The 21,148-nt window shown below is 37.5% G+C and overlaps 1 protein-coding gene and 1 long non-coding RNA gene across 3 annotated transcripts in view; one reads left to right on the top strand and one right to left on the bottom strand.

The window, feature by feature from the left end:
- LOC129523611 (uncharacterized) overlaps nt 1–13,097 on the bottom strand; it is a 424,834-nt gene extending 411,737 nt beyond the window's left edge. The window contains exons 1-2 of the long non-coding RNA XR_008667142.2: nt 13,037–13,097; nt 2,936–2,993 (exon numbers count right to left, since the gene is read on the bottom strand). This is a non-coding gene — a long non-coding RNA (uncharacterized lncRNA). The remainder of the gene's footprint in view (nt 1–2,935; nt 2,994–13,036) is intronic.
- On the top strand, nt 12,544–19,304 carry LOC115935244 (putative C-mannosyltransferase DPY19L2P1). Of its 2 annotated transcripts, XM_055346656.2 has the most exons (4): nt 12,544–12,942; nt 13,164–13,626; nt 15,825–15,849; nt 17,827–19,304. In XM_055346656.2, exons 2-4 carry the CDS (start codon nt 13,299–13,301, stop codon nt 17,939–17,941), a joined length of 468 nt encoding a protein of 155 aa, XP_055202631.1. In that variant the 5' UTR covers nt 12,544–12,942; nt 13,164–13,298; the 3' UTR covers nt 17,942–19,304. The 2 variants fall into 2 exon arrangements, with proteins under 2 accessions (XP_055202631.1, XP_055202630.1); XM_055346655.2 differs by having other exon boundaries at nt 12,544–13,626.
- Nucleotides 19,305–21,148: the final 1,844 nt, after the last annotated feature.

The raw sequence follows: 21,148 nt of genomic DNA, 5'->3' as shown, positions 1-21,148 counted from the left end.
TCTAAGTTTCCTGCTACTTCCACCATATCTGCAGTGACTTTCTCCACTAAAGAACTGAATCTTCCAAGTCATCCATGAGGGTTGGAGTCAAGTACTTCCCAACTCCTGTTAATGTAGTATATTTTGACCTCTTCCCACAAATCACAAATATTCTTAATGGTGTCTAGAAAGGTGAATTCTTTCCAGAAGGTCTTCAATTTCCTTTACCCAAGATTCATCAGAGAAATCACTATCTATGTCACCTGTAACCTTAATAAATGTATTTCTTAAATAATAAGACTTGAAAGTTGAAATGGCTCTTTGACTCATGGGTTGCAGAATGTATGTTGTGTTCACAGGCATAAAAACATTAACATCCTTGTACCAGTCTGTCTGAGTTCTTAGGTGACAAGGTACATTGTCAATGAGCAGTAATATCTTTAAAGGAATCTCTTTTTTTAATTTTCTGAACAGTAGGTCTCAACAGTGAGCTTAAAATATTCAGCAAACCATGCTGTTAACAAATGTTCTGTCATGTGGGCTTTGTTGTTCAATTTATAAAGCACAGAGAGAATAGATTTAGTATAATTGTTAAGGGTCCTAAGATTTTTCAGAATGGCAAATTGACATTGGCTTCAAATTAAAGTCACCAGCTGCACTGGCCCCCAAAAAAAGGGTCAGCCTGTCCTTTAAAGCTTTAAAGCCAGGCATTGACTTCTTCTTTCTAGTTATGAAAGCCCTAGATGGCATCTTCTTTCTATATAAGGCTGCTTTGTCTATATTGAAAATCTGTTGTTTAGTGTAGCCACCTTCATTGATGATTGTAGCTATATCTTCTGGATAACTTGCTGTATCTTCTACACGAGCATTTGCTGCTTCACCTTACATTTTTATGTTATGGATATGGCTTCTTGTCTTAAACCTTATGAACTAACCACTGCTAACTTCCAACTTTTCTTCTGCAGCTTCCTCACCTCTCTCAGCCTTCATAGAATTAAAGAGAGTTAGAGCTTTGCTCTGGGTTAGGCTTTGGCTTAAGGGAAGGTTGTGGCTGGTTTGGCCTTCTATCCAGACCATTAAAACTTTCTTCATATCAGCAATAAGACTACTTCACTTTCTTACCATTACTGTGTTTGCTGGAATACCGCATTTAATTTCCTTCAATAACTTTTTCTTTGCATTCACAATGTGGCTACCTGTTCAGTGCAAGAGGCCTAGATTTTGGCCTATCTTAGCTTTCAACATGCCTTCTTCACTAAGCTTAATGGTTTCTAGCTTTTGGTTGAAAGTGAGAGATACGCAACTCCTCCTTTCCCTTGAATATTTAGAGGGCATTGTAGGGTTATTAATTGGCCTAATTCAATACTGTTGTGTCTCAGGGAATAGGATGGCCCAAAGAGAGGGAGAGAGATGGGGGAACAGCCAGTCAGTGGAGCAGTCAGAACACACACATTTATGGATTAAGTTCACCATCTGATATGGGCATAGCTCATGGTGCCCCAAAACAACTATAATAGCAATATCAAAGATAACTGATCACAGATCACCCTAACAGATATACTAATAATGAAAAAGTTTGAAATATTGTGAGAATTACCAAAATGTGAAACAGACATGAAGTGAGCACATGCTGTTGGAAAAATGGCATCAATAGACTTGCTTAATGCAGTTCTTTTTAAGTGCAATATATTTATTTCTGCTAGAAATATATTATCAACCTTATGTAATATTTGAAGCATTACATATTATTTGTAAACAGCTTAAAATTATATATTACCCCAATTGTATATAAGTACAAATGTGTGGATATTAGTTTCTTTCATTAAAAATGGTGTTTTTTAAAAAATACATATGCACCCATTTACACCTTTCATTCACTTACACTGTTTTATGATGTTTGGTACCTGTTTCCTCACCTGAAAAAAAGGATTAGATAAGATTGTGGGTCCCAGCTGGCCACTCACAGGCTGGACACAGCCCGGGATTACTGCACAGTATTTTGGGTTTGTCTTTAGTTGCATTTGAAATCCTTTGGAAAAGACATTGCTCTCAAGTTCCCACTATTTTCCATTTTCTGCACCCAGTCCCCTTCATTCGTGTATGCTACCCAATGAACCCTCAGAATCACATGATTTTGCACCTCTCTGTACTGAATTATACTGAAGACTCCATAAAACTTAAAAACTCCTGTATCTCATTTCAGCCATGAGTACTTGGATATGCTGTAATGATATTACACAAAGCAGAATGACACCAAATAAGATTAGCCAAATTGTAAGTCTTAATCCTCCTTCCGCATGACAGTCCTTTAAAATATTTGATGTTATCATTACCCCCTGCTTTCAAAAGTCTACTCTATTACCCTTAATTTTTTTGTGCATGCCTAACACCAACCTTTTAGAAATCTTTTATTTGGAAGGATTTCATGCTTAAGGAAGAGTTGCAAGAAGACCATAAAGAAACTCTGTACACCCTTTATGCAGATTCACAATTGTTAACCTTTTGCCCTATTTACTTTATCATGTGCATTTACAGTGAGTAGTGTGTGCATAAACACACATGCACATGCATAGATATGTAATATATACAAATTATTTTTCTGAACCCCTTGAGAGTAAGTAGCATGTCATGCCCCATTATCTCTAAATAATTGAAAGTATATTTCCTAAAAACAAGATTCCACTAAATAATCACAGTAGGGTTAGCAACTTCAGGAGATTTAACAATGATGCAGTACTTTGACGTATCATCTGTATTCCAGATTTGTCAAATTACCCAGTAATGTCATTTGTAGCATATCTTTTCTTCAGTACAGATCCACTTCAAGATCACATATTGCATTTAGTCATCATGCTACTTTAGTCTCCTTAAATGTAGTATAGCTCTTCAGCCTGTCTTTGTCTTTCATGGCAAAAGGATTCCTACTGTATTAGAAATCATGAATTCATACTGATACCTCCAATTCCAATGCACTCCCACAGAGTCCTCTTTTCTTGCTTTGCCCCATTTGATATCTGTATGGAATACAGTGGAAGAAGACTCAACAATTACCTCAACGTATTTATTTACTCAACTCTACCATACACTTAAAACTAATTTCAGATTGCTTCACCTGTACAACTACAATACACAAACCTTCTAAAAAGAGGTCAGGGTTTGTTTGCATTGTTTCTGTGCTACTCAACTAACAGTATATAGCCAGATGATATGTTCAGCAGTTACTTTGATTAATTCCTTTTTTGTCCTCCTGGATAGTTATGTTACTCATGCGCAATACAAGTGGGTTTATTTGTTCGGTTTGTTTGGAGTTTTAATGGATCTTTTCCTTCCTATTTTTATTGATATTTTTAAAAAATAGAAAATAATGTGCTTTCAACAAACTCATAGATCTAATAAGTGATTATGGCAAGGTTGAATTATAGCAAGGTTAGAGGATACAAGATTAATACTTTAAAAGACCGTTGCTTTCCTATATACCAGAAATGAACAATTGGAATTTGAAATAAACAGTTATATCATCACTAAAAAAAGAAAAAAGAACAAATAGGTTTAAACAAAATATTCACAAAAGCTATATAAGGTAAACTACAAAACTTTGATGAAATAAATCAAAGAAGATCTAAATAAATGGAGAGACAGTCCATGTTCATGGATAGGTAGACTCAATATTGTGAGGATGTCTGTTCTTCCCAACTTGATCTATATATTCAATGCAAACACAACCAAAATTCCAGCCAGTTACTTGTGGCTAAGAACAAACTGATTCTAAGGTTTATTTAAAGGCAGAAGACCCAAAATAGCCAACGCAGTATTAAAGAAGAAAAACAGTCAGAGGGCTTACACTACCCAACTTCAAAACTTACTACAGAACTATAGTAATAAAGACAGTGTACTATTGGCAAGAGAATAGACAATTAGATAAATGGAACAGAGAGCCCAGAACTAGGCCCACACAAATATAGTTAAATGACCTTTGACAATGGAACAAAGGCAATTCAGTGGAGAAATAATAATCTTTTCAACAAATGGTACTAGAACAACTGAATATCCACATGCAAAATAATAAGTCTAAACACAGACCTTAAATCTTTTGCAAAAATTAACTTAAATGGATCATCGACTTAAATACAAAATGCAAAACTATAAAACTTCTAGAAAGTAACAGGAGAAAATCTAGGTAGTTTTGGTTTTTTAGGTACAACACCAAAAGTACAATCCATTAACAAAAAAATTAACATGATGGACTGCATGAAAATTAAAAACTTCTGTGAAAAACATTGTTAAGAGAATAAAATGACTAGCCACACTCTGGGAGTAAATATTTGCAAATACACGTATCTGATAAAGGATTCGTATTTCAAATATACAAAGAGCTCTTAAAACTCAACAGTAAGGAAAAGACGAATTATGGGCAAAGGATCTCTCTGAACAGATACTTAAAGATATACAGATGGCAAATAAGCATATGAAAAGATGCTCGACATCACATGTGATTAGGGAGTTGCAAAACATGAGCTACAACTACATACCTATTAGAAGAACTAAAATTCAAAACACTAGCAATGCTAATGCTGGTGAGGATGTGGAGCAATAGGAACTCTCATTCATTGCTGGTGGAATGCAAAGTGGTACAGCCATTTAAAAAGATAGCTTGTCAATTCCTTTCAAAACTAACATAGTCTTATCATATGATCTAGCAAGTATGTTCCCGGGTATGTACCCAAGTGAGTTAAAATTTTATGTCCACTTAAAAATCTGCACATGACTGTTGACAGCAGCTTTATTCATAATTGCCAAAACTTAGAACTAAGATGTCCTTCAATAGGTAATGGATGAACAGTCTGTGGTACATCCATTATCCATACAATGGAATATTTTTCAGCAATAAAAAGAAATGCACTATCAAGCTGTGAAAAGACTTGGAGGAATCTCAAATACATATTGCTAGTGAAAAATGAGCTATACACTGGGTGGTTCTAATTATATGACATTCTGGAAAAGGCAAAATTACAGAGATGGTAAAAAGATTGGTGGTTTCCACGGTTTGGGGGGAAAGAGGGAGAAATGAAGGGATGGCGCACAGGTGATACTTAGGCCAGTGAAATAACTCTGTGATGCTACTGTAGTAGTAGATACATGAAATCATGCATTTGTCAAAACTCATACTACTGTGCAACTCAGAATAAGCTATAATGTAAACTATGGACTTTTTGGTCAATAATGCACCAATATTGGTTCATCAATTGTAACTAATGCACTACAATAATGCAATAGTTTAATAATAGGGGAGACTGCCAGTGTGGGGGAGAGGGGATATACGGGACTTCTACATTTTCTACTCGATTGTTCTGTAAACCTAAAACTGCTCTAAAAATAGCCTCTTAGTAAAACAACAACAACAATAGATACCGCTTAACAACCACTGCGATGGCTATAATTATAATTACAATAACAAGTTGGCAAGGATGTGGAGAAATTGGAACTCTTATATATTGTCGGTAAGAATATAAAATGGTGTAGTCTGGCCATTCGTGAAAAGGATAAAAAAAGGTTACTTACTATATGACCCAGCAATTCCATTCTTAGATGTACACCCAGGAAAAATTAAGAGATATGTCCACACAAAAACCCGTACACGAATGTTCATAGCAGCATCATTCATGATAGGCAAAAAGTGGAGACAACCCGAATGCCCATCAACTGACAAATGGATAAATAAAATGTGGCATATCCATACAATGGAATATTATTCAGCTATAAAAAATGAAGTACGATAAATGTTACAGCATGGATGAACCTTGAAAACAGGATGCTAAGAGAAAGAAGCTGGTCAAAAAGGATTACATGTTATATGATCCCATGCATGTGAAATGTCCAGCATAGAAATATCCACAGAGATGGAAAATAGATTAGTGCATGCCAGAGGCTGGAAGGAGGGAGGAATGCAAATGACTGCAATTAGGTATGGGGTTTCTTTTAGGAATAGTGAAGATTTAAATTCTGTTAACACTTATAACTAAGACACTGCACTGGCTCTTTAAATATTTCCAAATTTTAATTTTTTTTAAAAAGTCTGCCTTGCTTTTTTTGAACCCAGGTATACAGCCTTAATTAAGAAATACGAAAGCTGCAAAACTCGATGGTTTTTCTACTAATGGATTATAAATTGTCACTAATAAGTATCTCAAAAAGGGTTTCAATGGATGGTACCAAAGATGAGAGCATTTTAAAGTTTCATATTTATCTTTAGGGGATGGGTCCATACCTATGCGAAAGCAGAGCTCTGCTGCCCCCAACAAGTCTGGTGGTCTTGATATAAACACTTATTATTTATTTAGGGCTGTCTCACTCTCCTCCTTATTCTCTAGTTGCCATTTAGGCTACTAGTAGATAGAAGTAATTAGAAAATAGGAACAAGGAGGCCCACCCTACTTAGAGACTGGGCAGTGCAGGTGAGAAGGAATCAGAGGAATAAAGTTCAGGGATAAGGGGGAGGCCAGGTTGAGGCTGGGCCGAAGAGATGAGAGAGAGATGAGCTCAGCCCTCTGGGTGGGCAATGACAAGCGTAGGTACTAGAGGACAAACTGTGGGATAGATTGCAGAGTAAGACCCTCAGGGTGGAGTCTGAACACATAGCTGGAAGCAGAGGAGGAGGGAAGGAAAAAAGTGGTAAAAAGAGATCTTAGTACAGGCCACTGTATGACTTAGCAGGTGCATCTACCTAAATATTTGTACAAATACCAACTAGAATCAAATAAGTTTAAAAGACCTTATCTAGGCCATGTCATCCAAAGTATTTTATAGTTGAGGAAATCAGAACTAGAGAAACAAAGTAAATTGGCCAAAGCATACTGGGCCTAGTCTAGTGATATATCTTCAACTCTATATTATAATCAAAGTTCAATCTTAAATCAACCTAAAATATTATATTATGTAAAATACAGCACACAGATTCATTATGTATCATTGGCACTTTTACTATGTTTTGCATTTAATCTGCCCATAAATATTCTGAAACTCATTCTTTAAATCATTTCCTGTTTGCCCCAAAAATACTCATCTCTAATCCTACTGTAACATCGTCATCTACATTTCTGTTACATTAGGATTAGAGACAAATTCTGTTTATAAATAACTCAAGAACAGTTTTTATATTTTATTTTCATGTTGAAAATCAGTCAGATTTGCTTCAGCCTCAGATAAAGTGTTTATGTAAAATGAAATGAGCACTGGCAGCAAGCTGCACTTTTTTTTTTTTACTAAATGGGGAAAATGGACTAATATAGTAGAGGCTTTTGCTTATTAATATTGAATGTAGTAATTCTTATATTAGCTACTTTGGTGGTAAAGAAAAATAATCTCAATATGATGGAGTTTTACATGGTATATTACCATCAAATCCAGGGAAAAATGGATTTTGTAGATTTGGGGATGTGGTACAAGTATATAAGTTTAGTTGTGTATATGTTGGTTAAGTCATTTAACAGTGATAACTGAGTACCAATCTGGTTCAAATGAATGTGCATATACTATGCAGTTGTGCAGTCTCTCTACTTGGAGCTGAAAGAATCTCCCAATTAATTTATGGATCACCTCCCTCCCTTTGAATAAGACACGCCTTTATAAGGCATGTCTTATCTGATAAAGGTCTGGAGTTGTTTATAAGGTATGTCATATCTGACATAGGCCTGGAGCACTACACGACCAGGGCATGGGTGGCTTACAGAGCTCTAGTTTTTTGGTTTTGGGGTTTTTTTGGGGGGTTAGGAGTGGGGAGTGGATAGCTCCCTCATGGACACAGAAAATAGATTGGAACTCTTGGAAATTCCAACTTGTTATTACAGATGCCGTTCTTCCATAGTCCAAAAGACAGCATTATGCAAAGTATCACTTACAGATGCATTTACATCTAAACTTGCTGTATGCTTCACGGCAAGTTGGTGTCTTTCCACTTTCTCCTTGATGAAGACCTGCATCCAATATGAATTTAAAGAGGCTCTGTAAAGTAATTCGACAGTAGCAAATATGCTATTTAAAAATGAGTCAATCCAAGATATGTAAATCCAAGAAAGGTTTTAGACTGAAGCAGTTGTTTTATAAAATACACATGTCCAAAGACACTTTTTTAGTGGAGGCAACTTGCTGAAGAAGAATTTGAAAGGATCTTTTAACATTTATAAGCAGACCAATTTGAAATTACCTAGAAAATAAGTAAGCTCCAAGAACAACATACCTATGGCTATCCTATTTTTCGAAGGCAAAACTGGAGCTACAAAATTAAACAAAGGATGTATTTCATGTTTGAATTTGTAGAAAAAGTCTTAGAAAGATATAATGAAAATAAATAAAATTACTAAATAAAATAACTATGAGATCCTAAGAATTTTGCCACCATCTTTGGGAATAACTAATGCTGATAAAGTAGAGACTAATACTTTGGTGCCAATTCCAACTCCTTGCACTGTACAAAGGGGGAAAAGTATCTTAATGCATAAGAAATTATGAGGCAGCACAAATAAAAACCAATCTTTTATGCAGAAAGTTTCAATTAAAGTGAAATTCATATTTTAAATTACCAAATTATAACCGGAAAAGTTTGTAATGTTTTCAAAACGGTCTTCGCCAAACTACCTCTATCTAGCCTGGAGGCTAGAGATGGAACTTAACTAGCCACTTAAATTATATCTATGTATTTGTGCAAAGTTAAAACTTTAAATCTAATAAATTATTCGAATCAATTAAAACAAAGTCATTATTATTTGGAAAACTAAATCTTGGCCAGGATGAATATCTTAATTATTTTGACATATGAAATATGCAATGTAATTTTTATGTGGGGTTACATTTGGAATTTTCCTACATTTCATATTTAGTAAATGGATTTATTATAAGAACAGTGATTTTTTTAAAGAATGAATTTAATAAGTAACTGTTTTGAAATTTTGATTTACAGATCATTATTGCCATCTGCTGGTTACATAGTTTAATAGCATTTTTTAAAATTCCCAATTGTTATACTAAAAGACAAAGGAAAAACTGAGGCAAGTTTTAGATATCCATAACCGGATTAGAGATCTCTATGTAAAATAGATAATTTGCAGCCAGGTGCAGTGGCTCGTACCTGTAATCCCAATACTTTGGGAGGCAGAGGCGGCAAGAATGCTTGAGGCTAGGAGTTTTAGACCAGCCTGGGCAACATAGTGATACCCCATCTCTACAAAAATAAACAAATTAGCTGTGTGTGGTGGCCTGCACCTGTAGTCCTTGCTACTCAGGAGGCTGAGGCAGGAGGATCCCTTGAGCCCAGGAGTTCAAGGTTTCAGTGAGCAACATCACACTTTAGCCTGTGTGACAGTGAGACCCTATCTTGAGAAAAAAAAAAAAAAGCTAAATCATATGCAGCCAACAGACACATGAAAAAATGCCCATCATCCCTGGCCATCAGAGAAATGCAAATCAAAACCACAATGAGATACCATCTCACACCAGTTAGAATGGCAATCATTAAAAAGTCAGGCAACAACAGGTGCTGGAGAGGATGTGGAGAAATAGGAACACTTTTACACTGTTGATGGGACTGTAAACTAGTTCAACCATTGTGGAAGACAGTGTGGCGATTCCTCAGGGATCTAGAAGTAGAAATACCATTTGACCCAGCCATCCCATTACTGGGTATATACCTAAAGGATTATAAATCATGCTTCTATAAAGACACATGCACACGTATGTTTATTGCGGCACTATTCACAATAGCAAAGACTTGGAACCAACCCAAATGTCCAACAATGACAGACTGGATTAAGAAAATGTGGCACATATACACTGTGGAACACTCTGCAGCCATAAAAAATGATGAGTTCATGTCCTTTGTAGGGACATGGATGAAGCTGGAAACCAGCATTCTCAGCAAACTATCACAAGGACAAAAAATCAAACACCGCATGTTCTCACTCACAGGTGGGAATTGAACAATGAGAACACTTGGACACAGGAAGGGGAACATCACACACCAGGGCCTGTCATGGGGTGGGGGGAGGGGGAGGGATAGCATTAGGAGATATACCTAATGTAAACGATGAGTTAATGGGTGCAGCACACCAACATGGCACATGTATACATATGTAACAAACCTGCACGTTGTGCACATGTACCCTAGAACTTAAAGTATAATAAAAACATATATATAAAAAAGCTAAATCATGAGGCATCTGTTTCAAAGATGGTAAGATAATGTAAGAATATATTGCATCTTATCTAATTATAATGTGCTATTTTAATTGTCAATTAATCATAGATTAAATTATCAACCTAACTGCTTTAAGTTATTGTCATTAGTTAGTATACAGCTAAAATGTGACTCAAATAACCATTCAAAATAATGAGGTCAAAATAAGTGACCGCTGTTACAGAAGCTGTAAAAACATGAAAACATCCATGATTCTATTCAACTGCACATAAAACTAAGTGTCATGATTTCCCTCTTATACACAAATCTACTCCTCTCCTTAGTAGGAGTAGATACATACTGATTTAGGCAACTATCTCTCAGTTAACTAATGAATCTAAAACATGTATTACTGTTTAATAATTACTAACATATCACTTGATGACAAAAAAACCAAGTGAGCAAAATATTAATTGGAAGTATTGGCAAAAATAGCAATTACTTTTGCACCAACCTAAAAATACTCACGAGTGCACTATAGGATGGCCGGTCTAGAACATAATAAAGGAACATTTGTTTAAGCATGTGCTGTGTTTTTGATGCTTTACAAGCATTAATTCATTCAATCATACCATCAGTAAGACAAATATAACTGTCTTCATTTTTCAGATGAGGAAATTAATCCTAGAGTGGCTAAATTACTAGCTCAAGGTCATACATTGGTAATCTTCCTATATGAGTCCCCTGTGTAAAAGATTTAAAGCAGCACATGGCACACAGTTAATTTTATGTGTTTACTAAACATATGAATCATAAAATATATCCTGCTTCTTTTTTCCTTTAACATTATATCATGACTATTTTCCTATATCATTAAATATCCATGCAAAATGACTTTAGTGGCTGTAATGCTTCACTATATGAATGTTTCATAACTTAGTGTTTGATGCTGAGGCCACTTCTATTTTTTAAAGATATAAATAATAGCACAATGAACATTCTTATAAAAAGATTATTTTTTTAAATGATAAAAATGACCAGATTTGTACTTTCAAGGGCTAGACCATGGGTAAGAGCATTTTGTATCCCACCAGGACACCAAGTGATGCAAAAGGCAATTGGAAACTCCAGAAAAAACAAACTGACCAAAAAGAAAAACAATCGCTCCACTTCACTTATTGTTCCAAAAAACATTAAAACAGTCATATTTTAAAATAAGGTGCTGTATTTTGAGTTTGCCTAGCCATTCAAGAATATATTCTTATCAACCACCGTAAATACTTTGTATTTTAAATGCAGTATTGGACAGATAGAATTTATTAGCTGTTAAAACTTGGGCAAATAACTACATCCTGATGCTTGATTTTAAAATTTGCATACAGTTATTGCATGAATTAAGTGAGAAAACATTTTGAGTACCAAACACAATGCCAGGAATGTAGAAATGCTCCTTGAAAAAAATCTCCCAAAACAAAAAATGAGCAGTAGTAGCACTTACTGAATTTAACTGAGTGACAAGATAAATAGTACTGTCAGTTAAGTGCTTTAGACCTTCAGAAAAAGCATAATTAATACGGGCTGGAGAAATGGGCTGGGGCTTGGAAGGTGACAGCATTCAGATGGGCAGGGAGAAAAGAATGTAAAAGTCAAGGGATGGCTTTTCCACATGAATAAAGGAATTCAGCGGTTATGATGTCTCAGGCTGTGGACTTCACCTGAAATGACTGAGATGGAAGATTTTGTGCCCGAGGAAGTGGGAAATTAAAGTTGAAAAGGTATATTGGGCAAATATTGAAGGCATTGGTGAGCAAGCCTAGGACTTGATTTGTGGGCCACGAACATTTTTGTGCTGTGTTGCATCAGGAAAAATTAACCTGGCCACAATGAGCCATGCTTTAGACTGGTCAGTTAGGATATGGGAGTTCAATTTGATCCATCATCAAACAGATGGGAAGTGAAGCGGTGTGGGTCCAGCATGTGGCCCGTGACAGAGGACATGGAAAATGTCAGTGGCCCCAATGCATCTGTGCCAGCCGCTTTGGCCTCTTGTAGGGCTGCGCGGTGACTGGGAGCTAAGCGCTCCCCTCTTAGTTGGTCCTGGCTGGTGCTGAAAGCGCTTGAGCACACCGCTCCTAGGGCTGATGACTTCTGAGGAACCTTATTGGAAAAGCATTTTGCTCTAAGATTCAGTAAACGCTGTCCCGTGCCAAAGAAGTGGCGTCAACCTGAGGCTCTGGGATCAGACCCACCGGACTCACGCGGGCTCTGCCACGTGTTGCCCGCAGTCTCGGCCCGTTCCCTCCGCTTTGGCAACGGGCACTGACTGTCCGATACCTCAGCGATCGTAGGAGAGCAGAGACGTTCCTAATGCCGGGCGCACCACCGGCGGGCCGGTGGTTCCGTTGGCTTCCCTGACACACTTCCTACAGTCATTTCTTTCAGCTGAGATCTTCCCCTTTAATACCTCGTTAATTAACGTGTAATCTTTTGGTTAAAATGTCAAAGCTAAGACTAAACCCGAAGAAAAGAATGAAACCACGGGAAGTTCTTCAGACTTAGTCGTCAGCAAGGTTATGGCCCGAAGCCGTGCAGGGGCGGCGCGCGGGGAAGCTACTGGCAGAGCTGTGCGCACTGGGGGTGCTGCAGGCGCTGGGGAGAGTGTGGAGAGGCTGCGTGGAGCTGCGCGCTCGGGGTGGGGGCTGCACTCCCAATGAAGCGCGTGAAGGGCAAGCGGTGATGGGTTCTGCGCCAGTGGGGCTGGGAGCGTGTCGGGGGCTGTACGTGGAGCTGCGCGCAAGGTGAGAACTGCGCATCTAGGCTTGGGGACTTTGCGCACCGCAGGCTGCAGGCGCTGGGGAGGGTGGAGGGGGCTGTGCGTGGGGCTGCTCTCACCGGGAGCTGCACGCTCGGGGAAGCGCGGAGGCGGGGGTGCTGCGCGGTTGGGAGCCCGTGGGGGAACACGCAGGGACTGCCGGCGAGAATGGCTTCGAACGCATGCGCCCCACCCGACATTTCACAGTCGCCATGACGACCGGGAGGTCCGCAACGGCTGCGGGGACAAGACCGTTGAGGCTGCCAGGCGAGTCAGGCCTTTCTGGACCTCGCCTGACTCGGCTGGGCTGTGCCTGAAATTGACCCAGCTCTATCAGGGATTATGAAAAAACAAGGAGTAAGCCCGAAGCCGCTGCAATCTTCCCGCCCCAGCCAGTCTAAGCGGCGGTGCGGGCCTCCCCCCTCCCCACCTCCCGCCCCGGAGCGGGAGGTAGAGGAGGAGGTGGAAAAGTCGGCCCTAGGCGGCGGGAGGTCCTTCCGGCGGAGGATCCAAAATGTGGAAAATCGAAAAGGCTTGGAGCTAAAGGTGGTGGCCAAGACCCTTCTTCTCGGCCCCTTCCTGTTGGTCCGTAATTCCCTGGCGCAGCTCCGGGAAGAGGTGCACGAACTGCAGGCGTGGTGGTTCCCCAGCAGAACCACTTTGGACATCGGTAAGGAGAGGGCAGGAGAGCTCTAGGAGGGAGCCGCATAGCGCTTTTCTTGAGTCTTGAAGGAGATCAGTTTAACAAGCAAGGGTTTGTGGGTGCCTAGTAGGAAATAATAGCAAGGTCCGAATAGAAAGAAGTTGGCCAAAAATCTTGTCATTGAACCAGGGGAGAGAGAGAGATAGGGAGTATATTGGTTTGAAGGGCTGTCAGATCGCAGAGAGTGTTTTAAGGTCTAGGAGTTTTAAAGGCTGAGGGGAAGGATCAAGGGAAGAGGATGAGATTAAGATTCCAAGAGAGGAAATAATTAGTGGAGCAAGTCTTGGAATATTTGGAGGGGTAGAATTAAAGGCACAAATTTGAAAAGCTAACTGTGGAAAAGAGGAGAGAGAATTCCTTTTCTGAGATAGCAGGGAGTAGAAAAGCGAGGATTACTATATGGAGAAATGTTAAAGTGGAGATAAAAGAAGTTGGGAGTGCTGGCGTCTAATGGTCTTTGTTTCAGTGAAGTATGAGGCTGGGTCACCTTCAGAGGTGAGATTGATAGGATGCCGGGGTCCAGGGGACATGCTTCTGTCACAGCTTGGAAAGGGCATGTGATAAGCCCTTCAAGCATTTAGAATACTGGCATCGTTGCACCATATCATTTTTTTCAGATGTGGTATGTGGGTTAAGGGAGGGAGTGAGAGACACAGAAAGATTTTGAGCATCTTTGGAAAGCTGGATGAATTTGGTAGTATATTTGACCTTTTCCTTATATATCATCTGAAGAGTTTTTGCCAGTGTATATAATTGTTAGGAGAATTAGAAATAGGATACAAATATAGTTGAACAGGATAGTCTCTGTATATTTTAAAATTAATGAAGCCTAATAAACAGTTAATGAGCATCTTTACAACCATTTAAAGTTTTCAACCTTTTAAAAATTATAGCAACCGTGCTTGCAGACAGTCCAAAAATACACCATGGGCCATACTTTGCCTATCCTGGTATAAAACAAGTAAATCTTCCGAGAAGTATTTAAGATAAGCCCAGGACAGTTAGTAATATAGGAAAAGATCTGGGTAAGCATGGTTGAGAATTTCAACATTGCAATTTTTTAATTTTTAAAAATTTAATTTCTTCAATAATTATTGAATTAATTTGCATTTATTTTGTTAGCCAAGTGAAGTAATTTTTGAACTTTTAAGAGGCTATTATTGGTGGTTTGTAAGATGACTTGCCAAGTATATTTGGGATAACCATAAGAAATACCATTATAAAATCTCAGAAGGGAGGTAGGACTTCTGGAATAGCCAAGGAAATGCACTCCTCCATGACGACAATGAAAATACTTGGAAAATTATCAAAATCATTTTCTTCAAAACTTTGGAAATTAACCAAAGGTTTACAACAATCTAAAGGGCATAAATTCGAGAAAAGCTGCTGAACCTCTATAAGAATAGCAAAGTTTGTGGTGTTTTAACTTGTTCTATTCCCCACTCTTCTCTCTCCAGGGGAATTGAAAACAAGCAATTCCCCAACCAAACAGGGGCACAGGCTGCGTTTGCAGCTCCTGTAAAAGCTCCATACCCAGAGCAGTGTCTCCCAGCTCCCAGGTGAAGTCTTATGTATACATGGGGCGTTGGCACAGGTGACTCCAGACTAGTCTCCTAGGCCATCTAGTAGCTTCTAGGTCTGGGCTCTTGCAAAGAGCTTGCAATTCATCAAGGGTTGAGCTGCACATTGGGGCTTTTAGATGTGCTGCTGAGGAAGTGATTTCCTGCATTTAATCATCTTCTGATGAACGCTAGAGAAACTGATCTAGAGTGGCTCCTCTTGGTTACAACTAGCTGAAGCATACTGTATATACTTACTTCTTTTAAAAATTTCATATAAAGGAATAGAAAATAATACTGAAAAAAAAACAAAAAAGGTGACAATCTTCCATAATTCCATCACTCTTACCAATTACCTGAAGTAAAAAAACCCTCTCAAGTTTCTCCCTTTGCTTGTCAAGCCCTGCTGCAGAGAGGTAAGCTCTGTTCAGAATTTGCTTTGTGTCCTGGATTTTTTCCTATGCTCATAGAGACAGGATTAGCTGGCCATCTTGCTTTGTGTGCTATCTTTCTAGACATGTAAAATAATACATTTGAAATACTTGTTTTAATGGTATTTTATAATAAAGCAGCTATTAATAACTTTCCTTTTTTTCTTTATTCCAGCCGTCCTTGTGGCATATCTACATTGGTAAGATTTAGTTTCAGTTTGAAATATTTAAAAACATTTGAATTAAAAATTGCCATCTCTCTTTGCATACAGTAAAACAATAACTTCTGGCTATATTTGTAGAACATCTTTATGTGCACCAATTTATACATGTATTTTGCTTTTTTACAAACCTCATATGTGAAACAGCATTTACAAAATAGATGCATTAGGGGAACAGTAACTTACGAATTAAAATATTTTTGCTTTACTAAATAATTCACCACACGTTTCTTTAAATATCTAGCTTTTCTAGTGTATTTTGCATGTGTAGTTCATTTAAAACCTTCCTTTATTTTATGGTAATTATATGTTGCTAGTGAAATAACTTTTTTTTTTTTTTTTTGAGACAGAGTCTTGCTCTGTCTCCCAAGCTGGAGTGTAGTGGCGTGATCTTGACTCACTGCAACCTCTGCCTCCCAGGCACAAGTGATCCTCGCGCCTCAGCCTTCCAAGTAGCTAGGATTACAGGTGTGCACCACCACACCCAGCCAATTTGTTGTATTTTTGGTGGAGACAAGGTTTCACCATGTTGGCCAGGCTGGTGTCAAACTCCTGGCCTCAAATGATCCACCTGCCTCGGCCTCCCAAAGTGTTGGGATTACAGGCATGAGCGACCACATTCAGCCAGTGAAATAACTTTGGTGATAAAGTTTTAGCAACACCTGCCAATTGGAAATCAGGTAAAAAAGAAGATAAAGATTCTGCAGTGGTTATATGGTTAAATGGCTCTGAGTCTTTCAGTGTGCAAGCCTGTGTACATTATTTTACAAAAGTGTTTATAAAAATTTGTAAAATAATATTTCCTTCTGGAATATTTTATTTTTACCTGTGCTCAGTGATTTCTACCCTTGGGAGGTATGAGATCTCCCCCTATGTTCTATTGACACAGTGCTGCTCTAGACATTTAGTCTGCAGGGAGATTTTGATGTTAGAACTGAGGCTGCAATGGTAGGGAATATTCCTGCAGTATTTGGTACCCTGGCATATGGCCTACATGTAAAGAAGGGTTAGTGGAAAACAGGGTTAATATATGGAACTTTGCTTTATTTTCAACTTCACTGGAAAGTACTGACTACATAAGTTAGCTATAGCATAATTGTTGGCCATAGCTAATTTTGTTTATCACATATGCTCTTCACTGCCTATAGCCGTTGAATTTCACTACTAAAAGGTCTTCAAGTACACACCTGTATTCTTTGGCACTTGAAAGTTGATCCTTTATGTGACATTATACTTTTTGTAAGTCTGCTTTGATCTAAAGTAATTTTATTTAAAATTATATTCTGAACCCTTTTCAACAGTTATGGAGGTATTTCCCAAGGCTGGTACATTAGGATCACTTGAAACTTAAAAAACAAACACTAACCTGCCTCTGTTCTGATTTAGAGGCCTGGGATGGAAGGAAGGGTGAAAAAAGCCACAAGAATTTTAGATATACAATTAAGGTTTTTGTTTTGTTTTGTTTTGTTTTGTTTTGTTTTGTTTTGTTTTGTTTTGTTTGAGACATGATCTCTGCTCACTGCAACCTCCACCTCCTGGGTTCAAGAAATTCTCCTGCCTCAGCCTCCCTAGCAGCCAGGATTACAGACATGCACTACCATGGCTGGCTAACTTTTGTGTTTTTAGTAGAGACGGGGTTTCACCATGTTGGCAAGGCTGGTCTCGAACTCCTCACCTCAAGTGATCTGTCCGCCTCGGGCTCCCAAAGTGCTGGGATTACAGGCATGAGCCAACGTACCTGGCCACAATTAAGCTTAAAAACCACTGAGTTAAGGAATTTCAGGTGTGTGCCATACTGGATTATAAATGCCAAAAAACATACAAGTTAGTAAGCAAATTATAAAATTAATATTATAACAATTTATTGTTTTCTTTTTTATGGCTTTCTTATTGTTTATTTTACTGTTAGTTTTGAAACTTGTTCTTATTGTAATATGATTCTTCATTTTTTTCTAGGTTACATTTAGTAAAACTTTGTGAAAATTATCGTTATTTCTCTCACCTCTCATCTTTGGAACGGGAGATGACTTTTTGCACCAAAATGATTAGGTTTCTTCTTCTAACAAATTAATTTGTGGTTTAAGAATAGCGAGACTATGAGGTAGAGATGTATTAGGAATTGAAATGAACTTTTGGTGAACTGCACTGTTTCATAAGCTATAACCCAGGTTTATTATTTAAATAGTAAAGTGTTTGAGATTATTTTTCTGTTACTTCATTATCTCTCACCCTTTCCTAATGCAGACTTCTTTTTAAGATAATAAAGATGAATTATAATAGCTGAGGAAGGAGAAGAATGCAAGCTCTGAAATGACATCCTTAAATGCTGATACTGGTTACAACCTCTTTACCTCTCTGAGGAAATTGTAACAGTGTGTCTTTTAAGGTGTTTTTATTTTACCAGCCCTTAAGAAAGATCTCTAATACCTTTTAATACTTTTTTTTATAATTTCAAGTTGAAGTGTTTTTAAAAACACCTTGTTTTGTAATGTTTTGAATTTCTTGAAATGTATTTACCCCACTAGATACATATTTGCCACTGGTTAGTTCTCCATCTAAGCTCAAGAGGTTATTCATCTCTCTTTAGATTCCAGTGGTTTTTCTTTTAACATCCAGGTAAAATAGAAACTGCTATGGTATACAACCAAATTTTGGGGTTAAACATAATCAGAAAAGAAAATCCAGTTAAATTTATGAAGTGAGATTTTCAGATCCTAGATCTTGAATATAGCAAAGGTCTTTTCATCTTGATGGCCCCAAAGCTTGTTGGTCATAGTCTTTATTTCTGGCCACTATCTTCTTAAATAATATATTTTTAAGCCCTCATTTATTTTTGGTTTTGGATGAGGAAAGTCATGTTTTCTAAGTCCTCTCCCCTAATAAAACCTACCCAACAATAGTGCTTTGAAAAGTGGTAGTTATCTTGAAGATACTCTTGCCAAATGCAAAGATAAACATTCTTTTTGTCTGCTTTATAAATATGAAATATGCCAGATCTATAGTATTTTAATGTGCGTCTACTTTAAATGAGTCATCTTGGGGTTTTTATAATTCCCTTATATTCTTGCCCCTCTACACTTGAAATAACAAAATGCCTTAATTTTATAGATTAGTTCTCTTATAGTAGACAGGCAGCTATATGCAGCAAAACCAATAAAGTTATTTTTCAACTTTCATAGTTGTAAAATATTTTATAGCAATACGAAACAGCTAAGAAAACATGCCACATTTTATTTTAGCATTTTCAAATAATTTGTTTTTGGTGTAAGCACAGGATAAAAAAGGAGGGCATCAAAGAAAAGAGACATAATGCCTAACATTCATAAAAATTAACAAAGTATATTTTGGATGATATTTTTACAGGAAATATTTTAAATAAGTTGGTAGAATTTTTAAAATGGTACTGTATTAGCTAATAAAATATTCAGTACAAATATATGTTTGGATTTATGCATTAAAAAACTAATAAAATTATTTCCAACTTTTGTATTTGTAAATTATTTTGGTACAGGAGACAAAGCATCTAAGAAAGCATGCTGCACATTTTACTTATTTTAGCATTGTCATATAATCTGTTTCAGTGATGTGTGGGGCAAAAAAGGAAAAGAGACATAACACCTAACATTCATAAAATTAAAGTAACACATTTCAGATGATGTTACAGTAGCAAAGACTTGTAACTAACCCAAATACCCATCAATGATAGACTGGATAAAGAAAATGTGTCACATACACACCATGGAATACTATGCAGCCATAAAAAAGGATGAGTTCATGACCTTTGCAGGGACGCGGGTGAAGCTGGAAGCCATCGTTCTCAGCAAACTAACACAAGGACAGAAAACCAAACACCATATGTTCTCACTCATAAGTGGGAGTTGAACAATGAGAACACATGGACACAGAGAGGGGAACATCACACACCAGGGCCTATTGGTGGGGGGTGGGGGTGGGGGGCAAGGGGAGGGAGAGCATTAGGACAAATACCTAATGCATGCAGGACTTAAACCTTAAATGACAGGTCGATAGATGCAGCAAACCACCATGGCACATGTATACCTATGTAACAAACCTGCATGTTCTGCACATGTATCCCAGAACTTAAAGTAAAATAAATTTTAAAAAGTCAGTAGAACTCAACAAAAAATGGATGAGCTGTACTAATAAAATGTTCCATACACATACGATGTTTTCATATATATTTATGTTATTTTCATGTACTATCTGTGTTAAGTAACTGTAAAGCCCTTGAAGATCCTGTTTTCTGTCTTTTCTCATCCTTCACAATGCATACATTTTGAAATTGAAATTGTTCTCATATAAAGGGAGAAATCATAGGTTGCTGGGTTTACTAGCCATGTTTACACTGACAGTGCTATTTCTTAGCCATTTGAAAATGATTCTGTATAGTCTTACACAGAAGGCAACATACTATGATGGAAATAGTGTGAGCTGTGTAATGAGATGTATCTAAGTTTGAATACTGCTTCTTCCATTAGTTAGGTACCTACCATGTATTCAAAAGATATTCATTAAACACGTACTGTATGTCAGGCACCATGCTATGGTTGGTCATGTTACTTAACTCCATGAGCTTTCTTCACCTGTAAAGCAGAACTCACAATACCTACTTGGCAGGGTCATTATGAGGATTAGTGAAACAAAGTTTTGAAGTACCTGGCACATAAAGGCACTCAACAAACACTAGTTTCTTCTGCACTACCCCCTACAGCTCACTAATAACCATTTCAGTAATATCAAGTTACAGAGTGAGGTTAGCTCCTTTCAGAATTCCAAATAGTCTCACCTTTATTTGATGTCAACAAATAGGAGTACTGGGCTGCAGCTTGTTCTTATGCAAATTGTTCTACTGAATTCTTGCCTGTGTAAATTTTATTTTTTATTCTTTTGAAACATGAGATTTTCACTTAATTCAATGAAGCTTTTTCCATAGTTTCTAGGATCCTATGTTTGCACACTAATCTGAAACTATGGCTAGAAGTGAGGTGCACACAAGCTGCAACAATTCCTTCATCTGCTTCATCCAGTTGTCAGAAGCAAATGCACAGCTTCAACAGTATCTGTGTTGCTTTGCTGCTGATAGACACCAAAAATCTGAGTACTTTAATAATAAAATTATGTTTATATTTTTATACATTACATGTTCCTATTATACATGAAGGACAAACTCATAGAAAAATTAGTTTTGAAAAAAACAGGACATTTTAAAGAAGGGGACAATTATATATATACATACACATAGCAGCAAAAATGGCAA

The sequence above is a fragment of the Gorilla gorilla genome, chromosome 6 (genome assembly GCF_029281585.2).
Source record: "Gorilla gorilla gorilla isolate KB3781 chromosome 6, NHGRI_mGorGor1-v2.1_pri, whole genome shotgun sequence".
In the NCBI taxonomy this organism is placed as follows: Eukaryota; Metazoa; Chordata; class Mammalia; order Primates; family Hominidae; genus Gorilla; species Gorilla gorilla.
This window is presented reverse-complemented; position numbering and strand designations above follow the sequence as displayed.